The 18030-nt window shown below is 39.3% G+C and overlaps 1 protein-coding gene across 1 annotated transcript in view; it reads left to right on the top strand.

The window, feature by feature from the left end:
* Window positions 1–397: 397 nt before the first annotated feature.
* HDAC11 (histone deacetylase 11) overlaps window positions 398–18030 on the top strand; it is a 66655-nt gene continuing 49022 nt past the window's right edge. Inside the window, exons 1-2 of the mRNA XM_015428947.1 lie at window positions 398–464; window positions 8279–8379. Coding sequence (XP_015284433.1) covers window positions 398–464; window positions 8279–8379 — 168 coding nt within the window. The remainder of the gene's footprint in view (window positions 465–8278; window positions 8380–18030) is intronic.

The following is an 18030-nucleotide window of genomic DNA, read 5'->3' as shown; positions in this document are numbered from 1 at the left end:
CTCTTGGTGTAGAAAATGGCAGTCTCTCAGGATCTTTATGTTTATGGAAATGGATAAAGGTTTTTCTCCATTTTATCCCATTTATCCTCCCCATCCCTTTGCTGGCTTTTCTCTCATTTTCCCTTTATGTACATTTTTCCAAGTAGGATACTCTGAAGGTCAAAAACGTAAGAAAAAATTAAAAAGCAAACTACAAATAAACATTTGTCTAAATTCCTAACTAAATTACGTTGTAATTTTAAAGCATTTATAAGAGAGATATTTTCCCAAATAAGTATTTTTCACTTCTTGTAATAATGTTTTTTTTTCTATAAGGCCTCACAAGACAGAACTATATCACGATATCCCACCAACATGCTGGCCTATTGTGTATTCTCCAGATTACAACATTACATTTATGGGCCTGGAAAAACTACATCCATTTGATGCTGGGAAATGGGGAAAAGTAATAAATTTCTTGAAAGGTAAAGTAAGAACAAGGCTGGGTGCCTTCGCTTTTGCAGAAATTGTACTATTTTGATTTGCAAGGAATATTTTTATATGCATGTTATTTTTAGTCATATGGACATGATTCTTGTTCTGATTATACGTTGGTTGAACAATTTGTATGCATTTCTGCTTTATGTACAATACACTTTCCTGTTATAGTATAAACAATGGTTGCGTTCAGACTGGCAGTTTGGTCCGATATAGGCACATTTCACAAACGGATTAAATGGGCCCGGTCACGCAGCCACATCTGTCAGGCATTCCCCGGGCATACTCACCTTGTCAGAGGACGACTTGGAGCCGGGTTAAAAAGCCACCACCTCCAAAGTGGTGTTTTGGTTTCCCTGCTCATTCATTGCGCATGGCCAGATGTCTGAACATGGGGAAGCGTGCGTAGAACGGATTTGGCAGTATGAACCTGCAGATCCCTTCTGCTGCTAGGGAGGCGTCTTTTTAAAAAAATTGCTTATATGTGCATTTGCATGCGCATGTGCTCCTATGCGCACACATGACTTTTGGAATTTTTTTGGAAGTGCGGTCCGTGGCTGAAGCGCTGCAATAATGTGGATGCTTTACCACGGGATGTCTCCATGGGTAACCCACAGCAGGGCGTGCTGTGTATTTGATATGCCCCACAGCACTTTAAACCAGTTCAGTTAGAGGCGGCACCAGGGCTATTTTTGGGCAGGAACGCACAGGAACGGAGTTCCGGCTGGCTCCCAAGTTGGCCACGCCCAGCAGGAACTCATTAGCATAATAAGCCATACCCAACAGCAGAAACTCATTAGGATTGGCTACATTAGGGGTATGTGGCCTAACATGCAAATGAGTTCCTGTTACAAAAAAGGGCCTGGGTTTTGACAACAAACAAGGTAAACAGAATAACAAGCAAAAGGTGGGTGTGGCTGGATGATCACACTTCTGGTAACATGGGGGTGCGGCCTAATGTTTTAATGAGCGGTGCTGTCAGGGGTGTGGCCTAATATACTAATGAGTTTCTGCTGTTGGGTGTGGCCTATTATGCTAATGAGTTCCTGCTGGGCTTTTTCTACAAAAAGAGCCCTGGGCGGCACCATATCGCACCAAGCCGCCAGTGTGGACACGGCCAATATTATGCATTTATGTATCAAATGCATGCATATCTGTTTAAGACAATGACTTTTTCAGTGTATATGACTTATAGGCAACTGCTAGCTTAAATCTGGCCAGTTGGCTCACTGCTCACCTTTTGAGCAAGGGGCTTGAGCAGGTGGTAGTGATTCAGCTTCAGGTGGTTTTGGAGAAGACAGATTATCTAGGCTTGTTTCAATCTGAATTCACGCCTGGGTTTGGGATGGAAACAGCTTTGGTCACCCTGATGGGTGATCTTCGCTGGGAGAGTGACAGGAGCGTGCATCAATTCTCTTGGACCTCTCTGCGTTGTTTGATGCTATCAACCATGGTATCCTTTTGGAGAGATGACTGAGTGGGGAGTGTTGTGTTTTGGTGGTTCTGTTCTTACTTGACTGTCCAATTTCAGAAGGTGGTGCTGGGGGACAGCTGCTTGACCTTGTGGCATTTATGCATGTCGTCCTGCAGGTCCATCTTGTTTAATGCTGTTTAATATCTATGTAAAACCTCTGGGAAAGATCAGTGAGGTGCCGCCAATATATGACACTCAGCTCTACTTCTTTTTAACATCTTGGTCAGGTGGGTCTGTGGAAGTCTTTAACAGGTGCCTGGAAATGGTAATGGGATGGATGAGTGCCAATTAACTGCAATTTAATCCAGTCAAGACTGAGGTGCTGTTGATCAGTGACCAAAGCTGTTTGGGCTTGCACTCCCTCAAAGAAACAGGCTTGTCGTTTGGAGGTACTGCTAGTTTCTGGCCTACGCTTGGAGACCTAGCTCTCCTCTGTGGCACATAGTACCTTTTACTAGCTTTTATTATGGTCATCTCTTGAAAAGCATTATTGTTAATTTACTGTATATGGGACTGCCTTTGGCAATGGTCTGGAAACTTCTGCTTACAGACTTTTAATTAAAGGCTTTAACACCATTTTAGTGTACTTTTAGTTGAAAACTGTTATTTTAAGCAGCTCAGTGGTCTGTGTTTTTATAGGTGGGCCTGTAATGCTGGATTTTAATTAATAACTTGTAATGCTTTGCTTTTATTATGTTTTATTTTGTAAGCATCCTTGGACAGATGCCATGGAGACTGATTTATAATTTGTGTGTGTGTGCATGCGCATTTGTGTGCGCGCACATGTTAATTTTATATAGTTTCCCATGATATAGCATCTGTCCCTGTGAGGACAGATGCTATATCATGTCATTTTGGGGTGTTCAGTTTAAGTTAGCTATAAGTACAGGAAATAAGTGGGAGTTAATAAGGTTGCTATTGAATTTAGTTACATGTCACAGCTGTATAATCTCTGTTGTTCAGATCTGTTTTTTTATCCAAATAATTGTGAGTACCAAACTAACACAAATTAAAATTGTTCTAGCTCAGAGTTAATGGTATTTTATTATACAGGTGGTGGTGGCGGCTATAAGTATGGACAGCTTCAAGAGGGAATTAGATACATATGGAGCAGAGGTCCATCAGTGTCTATTAGCCACAAGGATAGGAACTCTCAGTCTGGGGCAAGTGATGCACAGTATTCTTGATGCTTGGGGAGGAGCAACAGTGGGAGGGCTTCTAGTCTTCTGGCCCCACTGGTGGACCTCCTGATGGCACCTGGTGTTTGTGGCCACTGTGTGACAGAGTGTTGGACTGGATGTGCCATTGGCCTGATCCAACATTGGCTTCTCTTATGTATTAGTGCTAATTTTTTATACTGATGTATATTTCTAAAAAGAATTAGAAGTGATATTTGACTATCATTTTATTTATTTATTTAGCGAATTTATATGCCACTCTTACATGATAGGTGTCCCCAAAGAACTCACAAAATATAAAAGGATATTAAAAACTACAGCTGTAAAATCATAGTAGGCCAATAACATTTCAAAACCAGGGATGAAAGGCTTATTTAAAGGCCAGCTGGAGCAGATGGGTCTTCAATAGGTATTCAGGGCTTCCATTGGGGAGGAAACTCCTGTGTCAGGGAGTGATAGTTTGATGGTGTTTGCCTGGGTCCCACGAAATGAACTAAATTACTATGGGTTTCCTTAGCAAATGCTTATTGGACTGGCGAGAACATATGGACAGAGGTGGGCTTTCAGATACATTGAACAGATAGCGGTAAGAGCTTTTAAAGTTAAAACCAATACTTTGAATTGAGCTTAGAGACAAAGTGGAATCCAGTATAGTTCGTAGAGCTTTGTTTTGCCATGTTTGTGATAGCAAGTTATAAGTGGCATTCAAGTTGTCACATTTGGCATCATCTGCAGTTTGTAAACTATTTTTAACTATTTTCATAGACAGTATTACAGTAGTCCGTCTGGTTGTCATAATTAACATAGCAATAGGTAACAATGGCTTTCCACCACTACTGACTGATTTAGGTTGAAAGATAATGTGAAATAAATGCATATGGTATCCCATAGCTGGTATGTTATAGCAAAATACTTCTATTCCTGATTGAACAATATTGATCTAGTGAACTACAGTTCATTTTGTTTATGATGGGCATCATTAAACATGTGTTGCAATACTAGATTAAAAAGTGTTTTAAATACTTACCCTGATGGTATTTGGTAATTTGGTCTAATGAAACTTACAAACTGAAATTGCTCCGTGCATCTACTTTATAGAAATTGATACTAAATCTTAAATCTGGTTACATGCTATGATGCTGTTGATGCACCATCTTTCTGCTACTTAGGCATGGAGGCTTGGGGCTTGTTCAGAAGCTGAAGGTCCGCTCTCCAGTCATGCAGTGCTATTATTCCTCAAATGTAATGCACATTTTTGTTTCTGGATGTGATAGGCATGGTGGCTGTTCCATATTATCATAGTGCTACACTGTGGAAAAAAGACAGTACAATTCTGGGACTTGGATTTTGTCCAAAGTTACTGGACCCATCTCCAATCCAGTGGTTTCTTTTCTCAACATTTTTTTTTTTGGGGGTGCTACCTTGCAGTGCAACAAAGCATTAGGATTGCAGTAGTTTGTATCCCTCAGTGTAAGGGTCTTAATTAAATAAAATACATTTGGCATAAATCTAGGAAATCAAAAGAAGGAGGGAAAGGTGGAAATAAAGCAGATGGTTTCATAGAAGGTAGTATTATGCAGTCACAAGCAATAGGGAAGAAACAACAGGGCTCCAGACATGCCCTTGTAGCAAACGAAACCCCATCTGTACTTTGTTTTTAATCATGTCATGTACGGATGGTGCGTCAACAGAAGCAAGAAGTATCCATGGCAATGTTTTACATTGGCTTCAAAACAAATCACTTCCATTCCACCATGAAAGTCTTTTTGAGTGAAAAAGTGTTTAGTTCAGTACTGATTTCTGTTAACTAGATTAGGAGGACAGAAAAATGCAGTTCAAAAGTAAATCCTTTCTAGCCTTAATAAATCTGCTTGAGTAAACTTTGCTTGATTACCTCCTGGGAAGAAAGTGGTCACATGACCAATACTGCACTCTAAAAGGAAACAATTTCAGTAGTCCTGAATGTATAAGAAACCTCTAGTTCTCATTGCTAGTGGAGTGTTTTTTGTTACATGCATCTTGAGGAAAGGCATCTGTTCTGCAGTTCTTTCTTCTTCCTTGGAGAGTGTGAAAAGCATATGTTTTCTTTATTCTACAATGTAATTACAGTAGTATCATCAGATAGGTTCTGTATCTGTTTCTAGAACACAGACCCAAATACGTTTGCCAGGGCAGTGGGAGGGAGGCCAGGCGGGGGTGGGGGTGGCCGTCAGTGTTTTCCCCAGCCTTTTCTGGGAATGGCTGAAAACTCTGGCAATTCCTAAAGAAATACGATGTCACTTTGGAGTTTCCCTGGAAGTGACATCTTGCTATTGCTAATGGTAACTTAAAAAAATTCTTTCTCCAGTCAGCTACTGGTGTTCTGGCAGCCAAATCCAGTAGGCACATGGCAACCCTAGCCCCAAATCTGTTTCTCTGCTTCTGCCTCTGCTTCATCTTAGCCTCTGGAAGTTTCCAGCCTTCTATAGGAAAGATCACTAAGTTCTACATGAAAAAGGTTTTTTAAGCAGGTTTTGAATATTGATACAGTTAAGTTTGTGCTAATACATACCCGTTACTAGTTTTCCATGTGTATGAACATATCTGTTAATTTATTTGTAGAGTTAAAGCCAGATTTGAACAATTTTTTAGCATCCCACACATAATAAGAGAAATTAATGAACTGTGAAAGCCTTTATGTACATAAACATTTGTGGATTTCCTCACTCCATCCCACCACCACCACCACCCAAAAAACCCAGATATACCAGACAAAAAGAAAAAGTGTTGTGGGTTCGACGCATGAAGAAACTGGACACGGTGTGATTGTCAGCTCATTGTTTACTCGTACACAACAGAACATGACATAACTGGCCAACCGGCCAACTATATACAATCCCCGGGTGCCACCCACAGGTCCAATTGGCGGATTTGAATTTCCCGCCACAGTTCCTATTGGTACTAACTAGGAGTCTCAGGATCCTAGTCCCCATTGTCCTCTTGGAGCCAAGCTCCGGTTGCATACCGCTGGCGCCTAGAGGCAGTCAACGGACATAACAAAAAGTCTGAGGTAAACATAGATAAAAAGTTTTTGAGTGAAGTTTGTATCTGGTTGTACCTTTAGCCTTCTGGGAGGAAAACATTAGCCTTCAACTGAAAATATAAAAACCAGTTAATCAAAATCTGTCTGTTATCAGATAGAACACACAGGTCCCTTAAAAGGCTGAGAACAGATGGGAAATGGGGGAAACTTGGTAGCCATACTAACAGAACTGAAAAGTAATTGCAGACACGTGCAGAAACAGTAGTCGTGAGAATGAATAGTGTGGTGTCCTCTTATTTGGGAGGACTGGTTTTCTCTTTATATGTGTTCTTTGCTTTTGTAAACTGGGTATTTTCTGCTGCCACTAGGAATGTAAGGACTTCCAAACCTTCTCTCCTTTGCTATTGGTAATGTGACCCAGAGTCTGGGCTTTTCAGGGATCTATGTGGTCCTGAGGAAAGATAGAGCTGAATTCTGGGATTTTTGTTGTTCAGTCGCACAGTCGAGTCCGACTCTTTGCGACCCCATGGACCAGCTCCATCAGGGTCTTTTCCAGTGTGTGCTCCCGTCTCATTTGGTGGCCAAAGTATTTGAGCTTCAGTTTCATTATCTGGCCTTCCAGGGAACAGTCAGGGTTGATTTCTTTGAGGATTGACTGATTTGTTCTTCTTGCAGTCCAAGGGACTCTCAAGAGTCTCCTCCAGCACCATAGTTCAAAAGAATCTATTATTCGGTGCTCGGCCTTCCTTATAAGAACAAAATATGAAGTTGGTTATTCTGTATCTGTTTGGGAATAAGGGACTTGTAAATATATTTGTCAAATATATCACACACACTGTTCTTTTGACATTAAGATCCCACTCTGACAGGAACCTTCCACATAGGCAGCCACACAGGCTAAGCTTTTGGTAATTTTAACTTCCTTCCAGATCTTTAGAGTCTCACTTTTTAAGACATAATACTGCACTCTTTTAGATGCCACACAGACTATCAGAACTCTCACTGACTGAACTCTCTAACTGAACAATTCCAACAACTTTTTCTCTCATAACTGACACACTCACACACCCACACAGATTCACTTCAAAAACCCCTCCCACACTCTGTCATCCACCAATCACAGCACATTTCTCTCAATCACTCTAGTCTACTAACCATGCACTCCAACCAAGCATTTAAAGGCACACACACACTCATAAAACAAGGAATCATTACAAATAGAAACATTTGAATTTGTTTAGAGAAGAAAGAAACTTGAAAATGATCTGTGAGGCACTGTACTGATAAACTAACATTGAGTACAGATAGTAATTTGTCATACTGACTCCAAGGGAGTACATGAGAGATGCCATTTTTACATGTTTTTCTGACTCTGACCAGTCATGTTTTCCAGTGTACTGAGTAAATGTTCAAAAATCTGCAAACTTGTTTGGTAAAAACAGACCACGCTGCAACAAACAAAATTAAAATTAATTTTTGTTTGGGTTAATAACACTTTTTTATTTTACCAATAACGCTTTTATGATACTGCCTTCCTGTTTCTGAAAAAAATTATCATAAGTATCCAAATTAAGTTTTGGGTAAGGTACTTGTTGATAGAAAGCGTCAGTAATAGCTGTTTCCAGGCTTCTGCAAATTAAATATCAACAGGGGGTTGACAATGTTAAATGTTCCAATTAATCCTAAATGTTATTATCACACCTCTCTAAGTAATTATTGTTCTTTGAGTTTTGGCATTTTCTGCGCTAATGATTTAGTGCCTAGCTGTGGATTTTGTAGTAAATCACAGTAAAGATCTGAGGTAAATAATTAATGGTGTGAGGGTAGAATCATCTATGTTTGGAATATGAAGGCCTGTTGACATTATTTTCTTTTGCTTCATATGTTTTCCTTTTTCATTATCATTTTAATATAAATTTTAAAACGAACATAAAATCTACTTAAATTTTAATCTTTGTGAATGTATTATATTATGATACACATATGAAGTGTCACGGCTATGTATTCAGTGTTTGTTTAAATCACTGCTTGTGTAGTAGATAGTCTCATGTGCTGGTATTTGTTGTGTTGAAAGGCAGATTACCTTTTCATGTTAGTGATTACCATTTGTTTTCTTTTTCCATTCAGAAGACAAACTCATTGCAGATGACGTGATTGTACAAGCTCGAGAAGCCACTGAACAAGACCTTTTAGTTGTCCACACAAGACGCTACTTGAATCGATTAAAGGTGTTGTATCTTCTACTGAGTTTAATACTGTTTTTAAAAATTCTTTCTTTCTCACACACACACACCAATTTAGGTGAGCGTAAGGAGAATGGCAGTGTCTAGAGCACAACTAATTTCTTCCCTAGGGCTTAAGAAGGCTGATTTTTCAAGTTTGAAGCCTAGTGCCAGGATTGTATTGAGGACTGGTGGGGAAGGGGGTAAGGAATAGAGTATTAAAGATAAAAATCTCCTACATACTATATTCTACTAGAAATGTTAAAAACCCAACCCTTTAAGCAATTGTTAGGTAATTTTAGAAGAACATTTGTTCAGGGATTACTCAGCTTGTCTGTTGAGAAGAGAGATTTTATACATCAAGAAACACAAGTAGCAGTAGAATACAAAACAACAGAAAGGCAAGAGTGTGCCCAAGGGTGAGACAGTCTTTTATTACAATGCTGCGTGCCATCTGTATTTGAAAGCATGAAACACGCATCTGATAGATATCTCCATATTCAAGCTGCACAGGGAACATACTCTGTTGAAATTTTATATAGGCAAATGAAATCAGTTGATTACTGTGGATTAGTGCAGAAAACAGTCCCTTTTAAATTAGAATTCGGATGTTTTTCACCTGTATTTTTAAGCAGAGAAAGGTTTCTTGGAAAGTTGTGCTGGTTTTGTAGATTGTAATTCAAAAGAATCTGCTCTGCTTATGTTATGTTTTCAGTCTGTTCTCTGAATCGTACTTACTGATCTACTTAAGTGCTGTTTTATTATATCTGGCTGCAGCATTTGCAGCCTTGGAAAAAGTCAGGAAGTCTAATCCTATCCTTAATATGGTGTTGGTGTGGCAGCAGTGGGGGGTGGGTTCAGGTAGACATTTTGTTGCAGAGGAACAAAAATGGTACATATTATACATGGATGGCACACATGCAGACATTCATCACGTGATTGTGTTGTCTGATGTTTTTTCTCTTCTACTTGAACCAATAATATAATTTAGGAATGTCATGATGTATGAAATGGCCCTGTTGCAGACACTCAGCTCATCAGCATTCAGCTATACAACAGTCAGATGTTATTTAGCTGAAATTGTGTAATTCTTGTCTATGTATGGTGGTTGAATAGGACTGGCTGATTCATAAATGTAAGACTGAAAATTGAATAGTTTTAAGAATGTCAGATAAAAGAAATGAATTATCTTCATTAGTTTATTCTTAGCATTTGAAATAAAAGTCTTTGGGACTGTATCAGGATTTTATCTCTCCTTATATATAATTGAATAGTGGGTGCCAAAGTTCTAATTCTAAAATGCACTCCCTTAGTGTATGGCTGATGGCACTGCTCCTCAGCATATATCGCCACCAATCAGAAGGCAAAGCCCGGGTCCCGCCCACACCACAACTGCTGCGACAACCTGGTCTTTTGCATATGGAAGCTGATTGGACTTCACTCCATTCCACACCTCAAACTCCCCCCCCCCCGCAAGGCAGTTGGAATGTCAGTTGCATATGGAATCTGCTGTATTCTGGTGGTGTGCAGGTCCCAGATTCATGTTTTAAAAGCAGACTGACACTGTTTGCCCAAAGCCAGAGCACTCTCCCAGAGCCTCTTTCTCGATCCCGTTGTATTTATTTCCACAACGGGCCTTATTTCTAGTTCTGTATAAATAAAGACTGGGCTTTTCTAGTATATACTTCAAAACTTGAGTAGGAACAACATTGAAGCAGTGTTGAACATAAGAAGAGCTCTGCTGGGTCAGAGCAGTGGTCCATCCTGTTTCACACAATGGCCAGTCAGTTGCCCTGTTACAGTCACAAAGTGATAAAAGTGCATTTGTGAGCCATATATTTCCAGATGGACAGTTTTGTTTTGTTTTAGTTTATGTGAATTAATTATAGCACTGACGTTTTCTATCCAGAAGATTTTTTTTTCACATGGAGATGAGATGCTCTTTTAATAAGAGCTCAAGTAAATACTGTGTTTCAGTTCAGAAAAAAATCAAGAACTTGGGTTTGACAAATCTCCAGGAAATTGAACTTAATGGAAAAATCTACATGGGTGTTAAGAGAAATAGACTTTGCATCTTTGTGAAATGCATAAATGCAGGATGTATATTGCAGTTGACAACATAAAAGGCTGTGAAAATTTTGTCTATAGTTTGCAGCAGAAAGCCATTATGCTATTATAGTTTTCTTTTAAAAATAAACTATTTCTAGGGACATGCGATTAACAAGATGATAGAAACTGAACATATTGTTCTGTCTGGGGTGTGCACAAAAAAAATCAGAATGTTTTGGATTCAGATATATTGGACCCCCAAAATTTTGGGACTACCCCCCAAAAAATCTGAATTCCAATACTGGTATGGTATTTGGATTCGTGTGTGGGTTTGTTTTTGTTTTTTAAATCCTTATTCCCCCCCCCCATGCGACCATTATAGTCAATGTGGAATCTATCTGGGGGTATTCAGGGGTCTGGGGGGGCATGTTTTGAAGTCGAGGCACCAAAATTTCAATGTAGTTTCTGGTGCCTCTCCTCAAAAGACCCCCCAAATTTAAAAAAGATTGAACCAGGGGTCCAATGCTATTGGGCCCCCAAAGAAGATGCCCCATTCTCCATTGTTTCTGATGGCTGGATAAAAACCAAAAAAGAAAGGGAACCAGCATACAAACTATATATAGTTTATCCTCAGCCAGTGGTTTTTTTTGCCTTGTTCCTATTCTTGTACGCTGGTTCCCTTTCTTTTTTGGTTTTTATGGTTCCCTTTCTTTTTTGGTTTTTATTCCCTTTCTTTTTTGGTTTTTATATATATATACACACACACACATACACCCCCCCCCCAAATATATAGAAAGAAGAATAAAGTCCCAAAAATTTCAATGTGTGTCATTCTAGTTGTATTGTGATATCATAGTCCAACTTGACGAGCATTCATCATGGAGTGGACTCATATTGTTGTTGTTGTTCAGTCGCACAGTCGAGTCCGACTCTTCGCGACCCCATGGATCATCTCCCGCCAGGCCCTCCTGTCTTCCGCCGTCCTCTGAAGTTGGCTCAATTTCATGTTCGTTGCATCGATGACACTGTCTAACCATCTCATCCTTTGCCGTCCCCGTCTTCTTTGACCTTCAATCTTTCCCAGCATCAGGGTCTTCTCCAGGGAGTGCTCCCTTCTCATTTGGTGGCCAAAGTATTTGAGCTTCAGTTTCATTATCTGGCCTTCCAGGGAACAGTCAGGGTTGATTTCTTTTAGGATTGACTGATTTGATCTTTTTGCAGTCCAAGGGACTCTCAAGAGTCTTCTCCAGCACCATAGTTCAAAAGAATCTATTCTTCGGCGCTCGGCCTTCCTTATAGTCCAACTCTCGCAGCCATACATGACTACTGGGAATACCATTGCTTTGACCATGCGGACTTTTGTTGGCAGGGTGATGTCTCTACTTTTTATCATGCTGTTTAGGTTCGCCATCGCTTTCCTCCCAAGGAGCAGGCGTCTTTTAATTTCATGGCTGCAGTCACAGTCTGCGGTGATCTGGGATCCCAGGAACGTGAAGTCTGTCACTACTTCCACGACTTCCCCTTCTATTTGCCAAGGAGTGATGGGGCCGGATGCCATGATCTTAGTTTTTTTGATGTTGAGCTTCAAGCCCACTTTTGCGCTCTCCTCTTTTACTCTGAGCAAGAGGCTCTTTAGATCCTCTTCACTTTCAGCCATTAGAGTGGTATCATCTGCATATCTGAGGTTGTTGATCTTTTCCCCAGCAATCTTAATTCCCGCTTGTGATTCATCCAGGCCAGCATTTCGCATGATGTACTCTGCATATATATTAAATAAGCAAGGTGACAATATACATCCTTGTCGTACTCCTTTTCCTATGCTGAACCAATCAGTTGTTCCATATCCGGTTCTAACTGTCGCTTCTTGGCCCTTATACAGGTTTCTCAAGAGACATGTGAGGTGGTCTGGCGAATGTTGGCAATTTGATCTCTCGTTCCTCTACCTCTTCGAAACCCAGCTTGTACTTCTGGCAGTTCTCTATCCATGTACTGTTGAAGCCTAGCTTGTAGGATCTTGAGCATGACCTTGCTAGCGTGTGATATGAGTGCAATTGTGCGATAGTTTGAACATTCCTTGGCATTGCCCTTCTTTGGGATTGGAATGTATACTGACCTTTTCCAATCCTGTGGCCACTGTTGCGTTTTCCAAATTTGCTGGCAAATGGAGTGCAGCACTTTAACAGCATCATCTTCTAAGACTTTGAATAGTCATATAGTTCCTGGATAATCCAAACATTCTAGAATTCCATAAGCCATAGAGACGTGTAGTCCAGATGCAAGCTGCCGCGTTTCGAATAGTTCTTTTTCAAAACCAATAGGCTATAGTGGGACCAAATACAAATTCAAGACATACACAAATGATGATAAACAATCATACATTATGTATAAATTGCATAGATGCATAATATAGAGCTGCGGGAAGACTCACCCCAGTCTCAGTAGAAGCACATACAAAAGCCAGTATATTCAATCAGAAAGGATCATGAGTCCTTATCCTACCATGTGTTGCACCATAATTTATATCTAGTGTCAGGCTGCAGCAGCACAGGTCAAGTAGTAAAAGGTCTTGCTACTCTAATTAAATCAGAAACAAGAAAGGCAGGCTGCAATTAGGACTAGGGCAATTAGGACCCGGGTGCTGAAGCACCAGTCAAGAGTGAATAATGCTGTTGAAAATTCACCACTGGTTGGGCATTACATGCAGGCAGGTCACAATGTGAATGAGATGAAGTTTATAATTCTATCCTGCCATAAAAAAAAAGCCCTTTCAAATGCAAAACATTGAACTGATCCTATTACAAAAGGAAACTAGATTTATTTATGAATCAAAGCATGGATTTTACATCCTATATTAATTAGCAATAAGTTTTCAAGGTACTGGACCTGTGCAATTGCAACCTGATATTCTTCCCTAAATATATTTACTTTAGCAGCTAGGTTCTAATTGTTTGACCTGTGCAAGGGCAGCCTGCCTTTCTTGTTTCTGATTTAATTAGAGTAGCAAGATCTTTTACTACTTGACCTTGGCAATTGATTTGTATTTGGAGTCATGGGTAATATCGGAGGAAGGGAGCTTTGACTCTTGAAAGCTCATACCCCCAAAATCTTGCTGGTCTCTAAGGTGCTACTGAACTTGAATCTTGCTGTTCTACTGCAGACAAACATGGCTACACTTTGAAACTATGGTTAACTATGGTTAACACAGTTAGACATATGGTTGTCTTGAAAATAAAAGAGAGAGGAAAATAATATGTGAAGAGATTAGGCAGTGTTATATCTCCTCTGAGCCTGTATACTAATTATACTAAATTATGATGCCCTCATTTTGCAGGATTGTTTTTTCTTAGTGTAGAATTCCATATGCCATGAACATGACCTGTGGTATTCTTCCCTTGGCTGGGTGGTCACTGAATGTTGGCTTATTCTTTCCTGATGCCTGTCCTTCTTTTGCATCTAAGTCTGATTTGTTAGTTCAAGGGTCTGCGTCTCCTGTAGTGATGCATATGTTCCATCTCCCTATTACAGAGAGAATCTCTTTTTTCTGATACCTGTCCTTGTAAATCATGATCCCATTTTTCTCCTCAATTTTTGTTTTTTTGGATGCCTTCAGAGATATTTATTAGTGTGAAATGTTGTGGTTGTCATTCATTAATTTTAGTTTCATCCTCAGGGTTCTAGAAATGCCTCTAGTGTACATGTTTATTATAAGTACATGAGTAATTACCAGTTTACAGTCTTGTCATTTAAATTACTACAGCTTCTGTAAGTGATAGGCTCCAGTCCGGATCATGGTCTGAGGTCTGATCTTGGTCAGGTCAGTGTCTTGATGGGACCTGGAAACCTATGTGTATTACCTAAAGCTCCATAGCAGAGAGTACGTATTTTTAAGTCTTTTAAGTGCAAAAAAACAAACAACATTTTAGCTTTTAATGGAGGACTATTGAGGAGTATGGGGTCAGAGTTTATGTCCTCAGGCAGGCATGTATGTCGGTTCCTTTCGCTAATGCACCATCTAAATCTGTTTTCCAATTTTGAAAATACTGAAGGTTTTAGAATGCAGTAATGCTTAGATTCTCATTTCTCAGTTCCTTCCACCCATCACTAAACAGCTTAGCTCTATTTCTAGTGATGGGGGTCTTGTAAATTGAGAGGCTGAAGTGGCCAACTGCAAATCTTACTTTAAATTCTACAGCAAAATTATCTTTATGCCCTTCATGCTATATTAAAAATACATCACTCCTCTGTTTTCATAACCAGGATTACTGCTGGAATCACACATCTACCTTGGTATTATTACATATTGCTAAAGTTTCTACTTTGCTTGCTCTTTGTATAATTTATATATTAGAATTTTATCCCATCCTTCATCTAACAAGCTCAAGGCAGCATACATGATTCTCTCTTTCATGTCATGCATACAACAGCCCTGTGAATGAGATTCTCTCTTTCATGTCATGCATACAACAGCCCCGTGAATGAGATTCAGCAAAGCAAGACATACTGGCCTAAGGAAACCCAATGAGCAGCATGGCTAAGATTGCCATATTGTCTGGGTTTTGTCCAGAAATTAGGCGTGCCACCTGTACCCATTAGGATTCCCAGCTCTCTCGCTCCCTCTTAACAATTATTTAGGCCTTCTAGATAGAAGGCAAAACGTGCATTAAGTTTTCCACTTAATTTATGCAGCAGAAACAGGCTTGCCTTTCCTTTGTTCTAGCCAATGGGAGAAGTCATGGCTGTGACTGACTCTTGCACTGAATTGTTTCCTAGTATATGTCATTGACCAGGAGCTAGTGTTTCATTTATAATGCAAAATAGTAAAATTGTGCTTCTGTAATGGGCCATACTGATTTATTTATTTATTTATTATTAAAGATGTTGATACATTGTTGTTTTATTATGCAGTTTTATAATATTTTTGCAGAGCGCTATTCACGATATTATCAGGAGACCTGTGCAAGACTGAAATTTACTTTGCACAAAACATAATTTGGAGATTAGCTGTGGCGATAAGTTATTCAAAATGTTTGAATATATTTTCTTCAACTTTTTGTTTTTGTATCGCTTACAGAAGCATATGCTGGAAAGCTTTGAAGAGGTATTCTAGAAATCATTTTGCGCTTTGGCTATATACTTGAAAGTGCTATGAATATAAAGTGCAGATTAGTTATTCATTGTGTTGTCATTTTAATTGTGCGGTTGCTGGTGACCAATGTTACAGCCTGCTTTAGCTATATATTGCACCGAGTTCATTGTCATTATCCATCATTGCTCTATACTTAAATGTTGTTATTCTGTTCCTTGGTATTTTACTAAATTATCTTTGTATTAAAATCTTTGCCAAAAATAATATGATGCGTCAAGATGAGGCACTGAAAAGGTCAGTTCCTTTCAGCCAAATTTACTGGCATTAAACATTTTTCTGTGCTTACTTTATGTGGTTTTTGTATTTTCCACACTTACGATCCAGTAGAAGGCTTTGCATATTAGACAACATTTTTTCTGTTCTCTAAAGAGAACTTGCATACAGTGCCTTAAAAACCACATCAGGAGACACCTTGAAATGTGCATGGTTTTCAGTATACGTTTCTGCAGCCCTTTATCCCATCTTTGAGCAGCAGTGTAGTAGGACCTGCCACAGTGAGCCACAGTAACTGAAGACCTGCATGTTCTGTGTTGTCGCTATTAGTAATGATGTTTTTGTAAGCAAATCACAAGATAGGAGCTAAGGAAGGATTAGAAATGCTGTTTTATCTGTATGAGATTTTGTAGACAAAATGTAATTTCTTCTAGAAATGAAGGACTGAGGTGAAGCTAATGGAGGAGGTAAGGATGGCTAGCAGTCTTGACAATAGCTTCATAATTTAAAGGTACTCTAAGTCTAGGCTTCTAAAGAAAGGATTAACATTTTGGTGAGCACATCAAGATGGATAAAAATGCATACCACTCAATACATATGCAATCAAGGGTTATGGCTTTGGACGTCCCTTATACTATCACAAACAGGTTGGAAACAAATCATTCTTGTGACATACCATGGTTTGTTTTTTCATGTGCATTACAAACTCTGATTTGTTCTCTTTCTTCCAAATCAGGATCCAAGCATACAATGTAATCCTAATTTAGAGACAAGGGAACGTAACCATAGTTTGTTGTTCAGACATAGAAAAAAAGCAATGATTTAACACAAACCAGACATGATTAATTTTCAGGCTGCATGCAAGAGAAGGAGAGAAGACGCATGCGAACGTGAGGATTTCCAAGACACATTCCTGAAATGACAAACTGTATCTGAAAATGTGTGTATCAAGCAATGGTTTAATGATCCCTTATAACTGATGCGATGAGCACTTGAGGATGAGCAGGCACTGTACCTGAAAGAATAAAATATATCCAAATCAGCCTAAATAAGATTTCTCTACACACCTGCTTGAGATTGAGCCTAGTTGCCATCCAATGAAAGGGGCCTCTTGGGAGACAGGAAGTGAGTTCTTGATAGTGGTGGGAAAGGAAACAATACATTGGGGTTTGACTTTAAAGATCATGATTGATAAGTGGTTATTTTAATCTGTTATTTTAACTAATACAGTGATGTTGGCCCAAATGACACCATGTTCAGTTGCAAATATTTCTCCTTTAATTTTAAAAAATGCTGAAATGTTGAGCAGGTGACTGGGGGTATCTGTGTGTGTGCTACATAACCCTTTCATACCCAGCCATTTTTCTCTTCAATATCACTCTCATCTGCTTTTCTACCGACATCTTTTGTTCTGTGGGTGACATTGAGCAGAAAACGACTGGAAAGAGAATAGTTCAGCAGCCCCTCCCCAGAGTCCTCTGATCAAGACTGCAGTCTCCATTTCTCCATTGTTAAGGAGTAGGAGAAATTTACGTATCACATGTAGTTTGGGTTCCAATCAGCCTTGCTTAATGTTCAGAAAATAACTATGCTTAACAGTGGCAAGGCAGGCAAGTAATGTGGGAACTCTTTTCTATATTTTTAATGACCATATTTTCTAATTATTGCTGCCACAAGAACTGAATCCTCAACTCTTTGCAGTTTATCATAATTTTACTAAAGCTATAACAAAATTGTTGTAGCATAGAAATAAATAGATTTATCATGTTTGTCATCACCACAATAAAAAGCTAACATCTAATTCCAACCTAATTTCTCATAATTCTATTATAGCTTTAAAAATCTCTGTTTTACTAAATATTGGAGCCAGTCTAGAAAGCAACTGGTTAAGAAACGAATTCGTCTAGTGCCACTGAATGGTGTACAATCTCTCCCTTATATATAAAGGCATAGTGCTAATTCAAAGTGCTGCAATTTATCGACAGAGTAGTGTTTTGGAAAATCTTTAGGAATTGTTTGGTGCATTTACGATGGGGCACCCACCCAGAGCCTCTGGCATTTTCTCACTCTGCTGGCATCAAAACCAACTTAAGGCAAAATAGAGATATGGAGGCTTTTCCATTCTCCTTTGCATCAATTTGTCTTTGTTGGCAATGACAACCCTAGGCCTGCAAGGACTCTCAGGGTGACTTCATGCCTCCAGACTGGCATGGCATCACTAGCCCTGGCTGCTTGCTCCTGTTCAGCAG

The sequence above is a fragment of the Gekko japonicus genome, unplaced genomic scaffold (assembly GCF_001447785.1).
Source record: "Gekko japonicus isolate JY-2015 unplaced genomic scaffold, Gekko_japonicus_V1.1 scaffold695, whole genome shotgun sequence".
NCBI classification, from domain to species: Eukaryota; Metazoa; Chordata; class Lepidosauria; order Squamata; family Gekkonidae; genus Gekko; species Gekko japonicus.
This window is presented reverse-complemented; position numbering and strand designations above follow the sequence as displayed.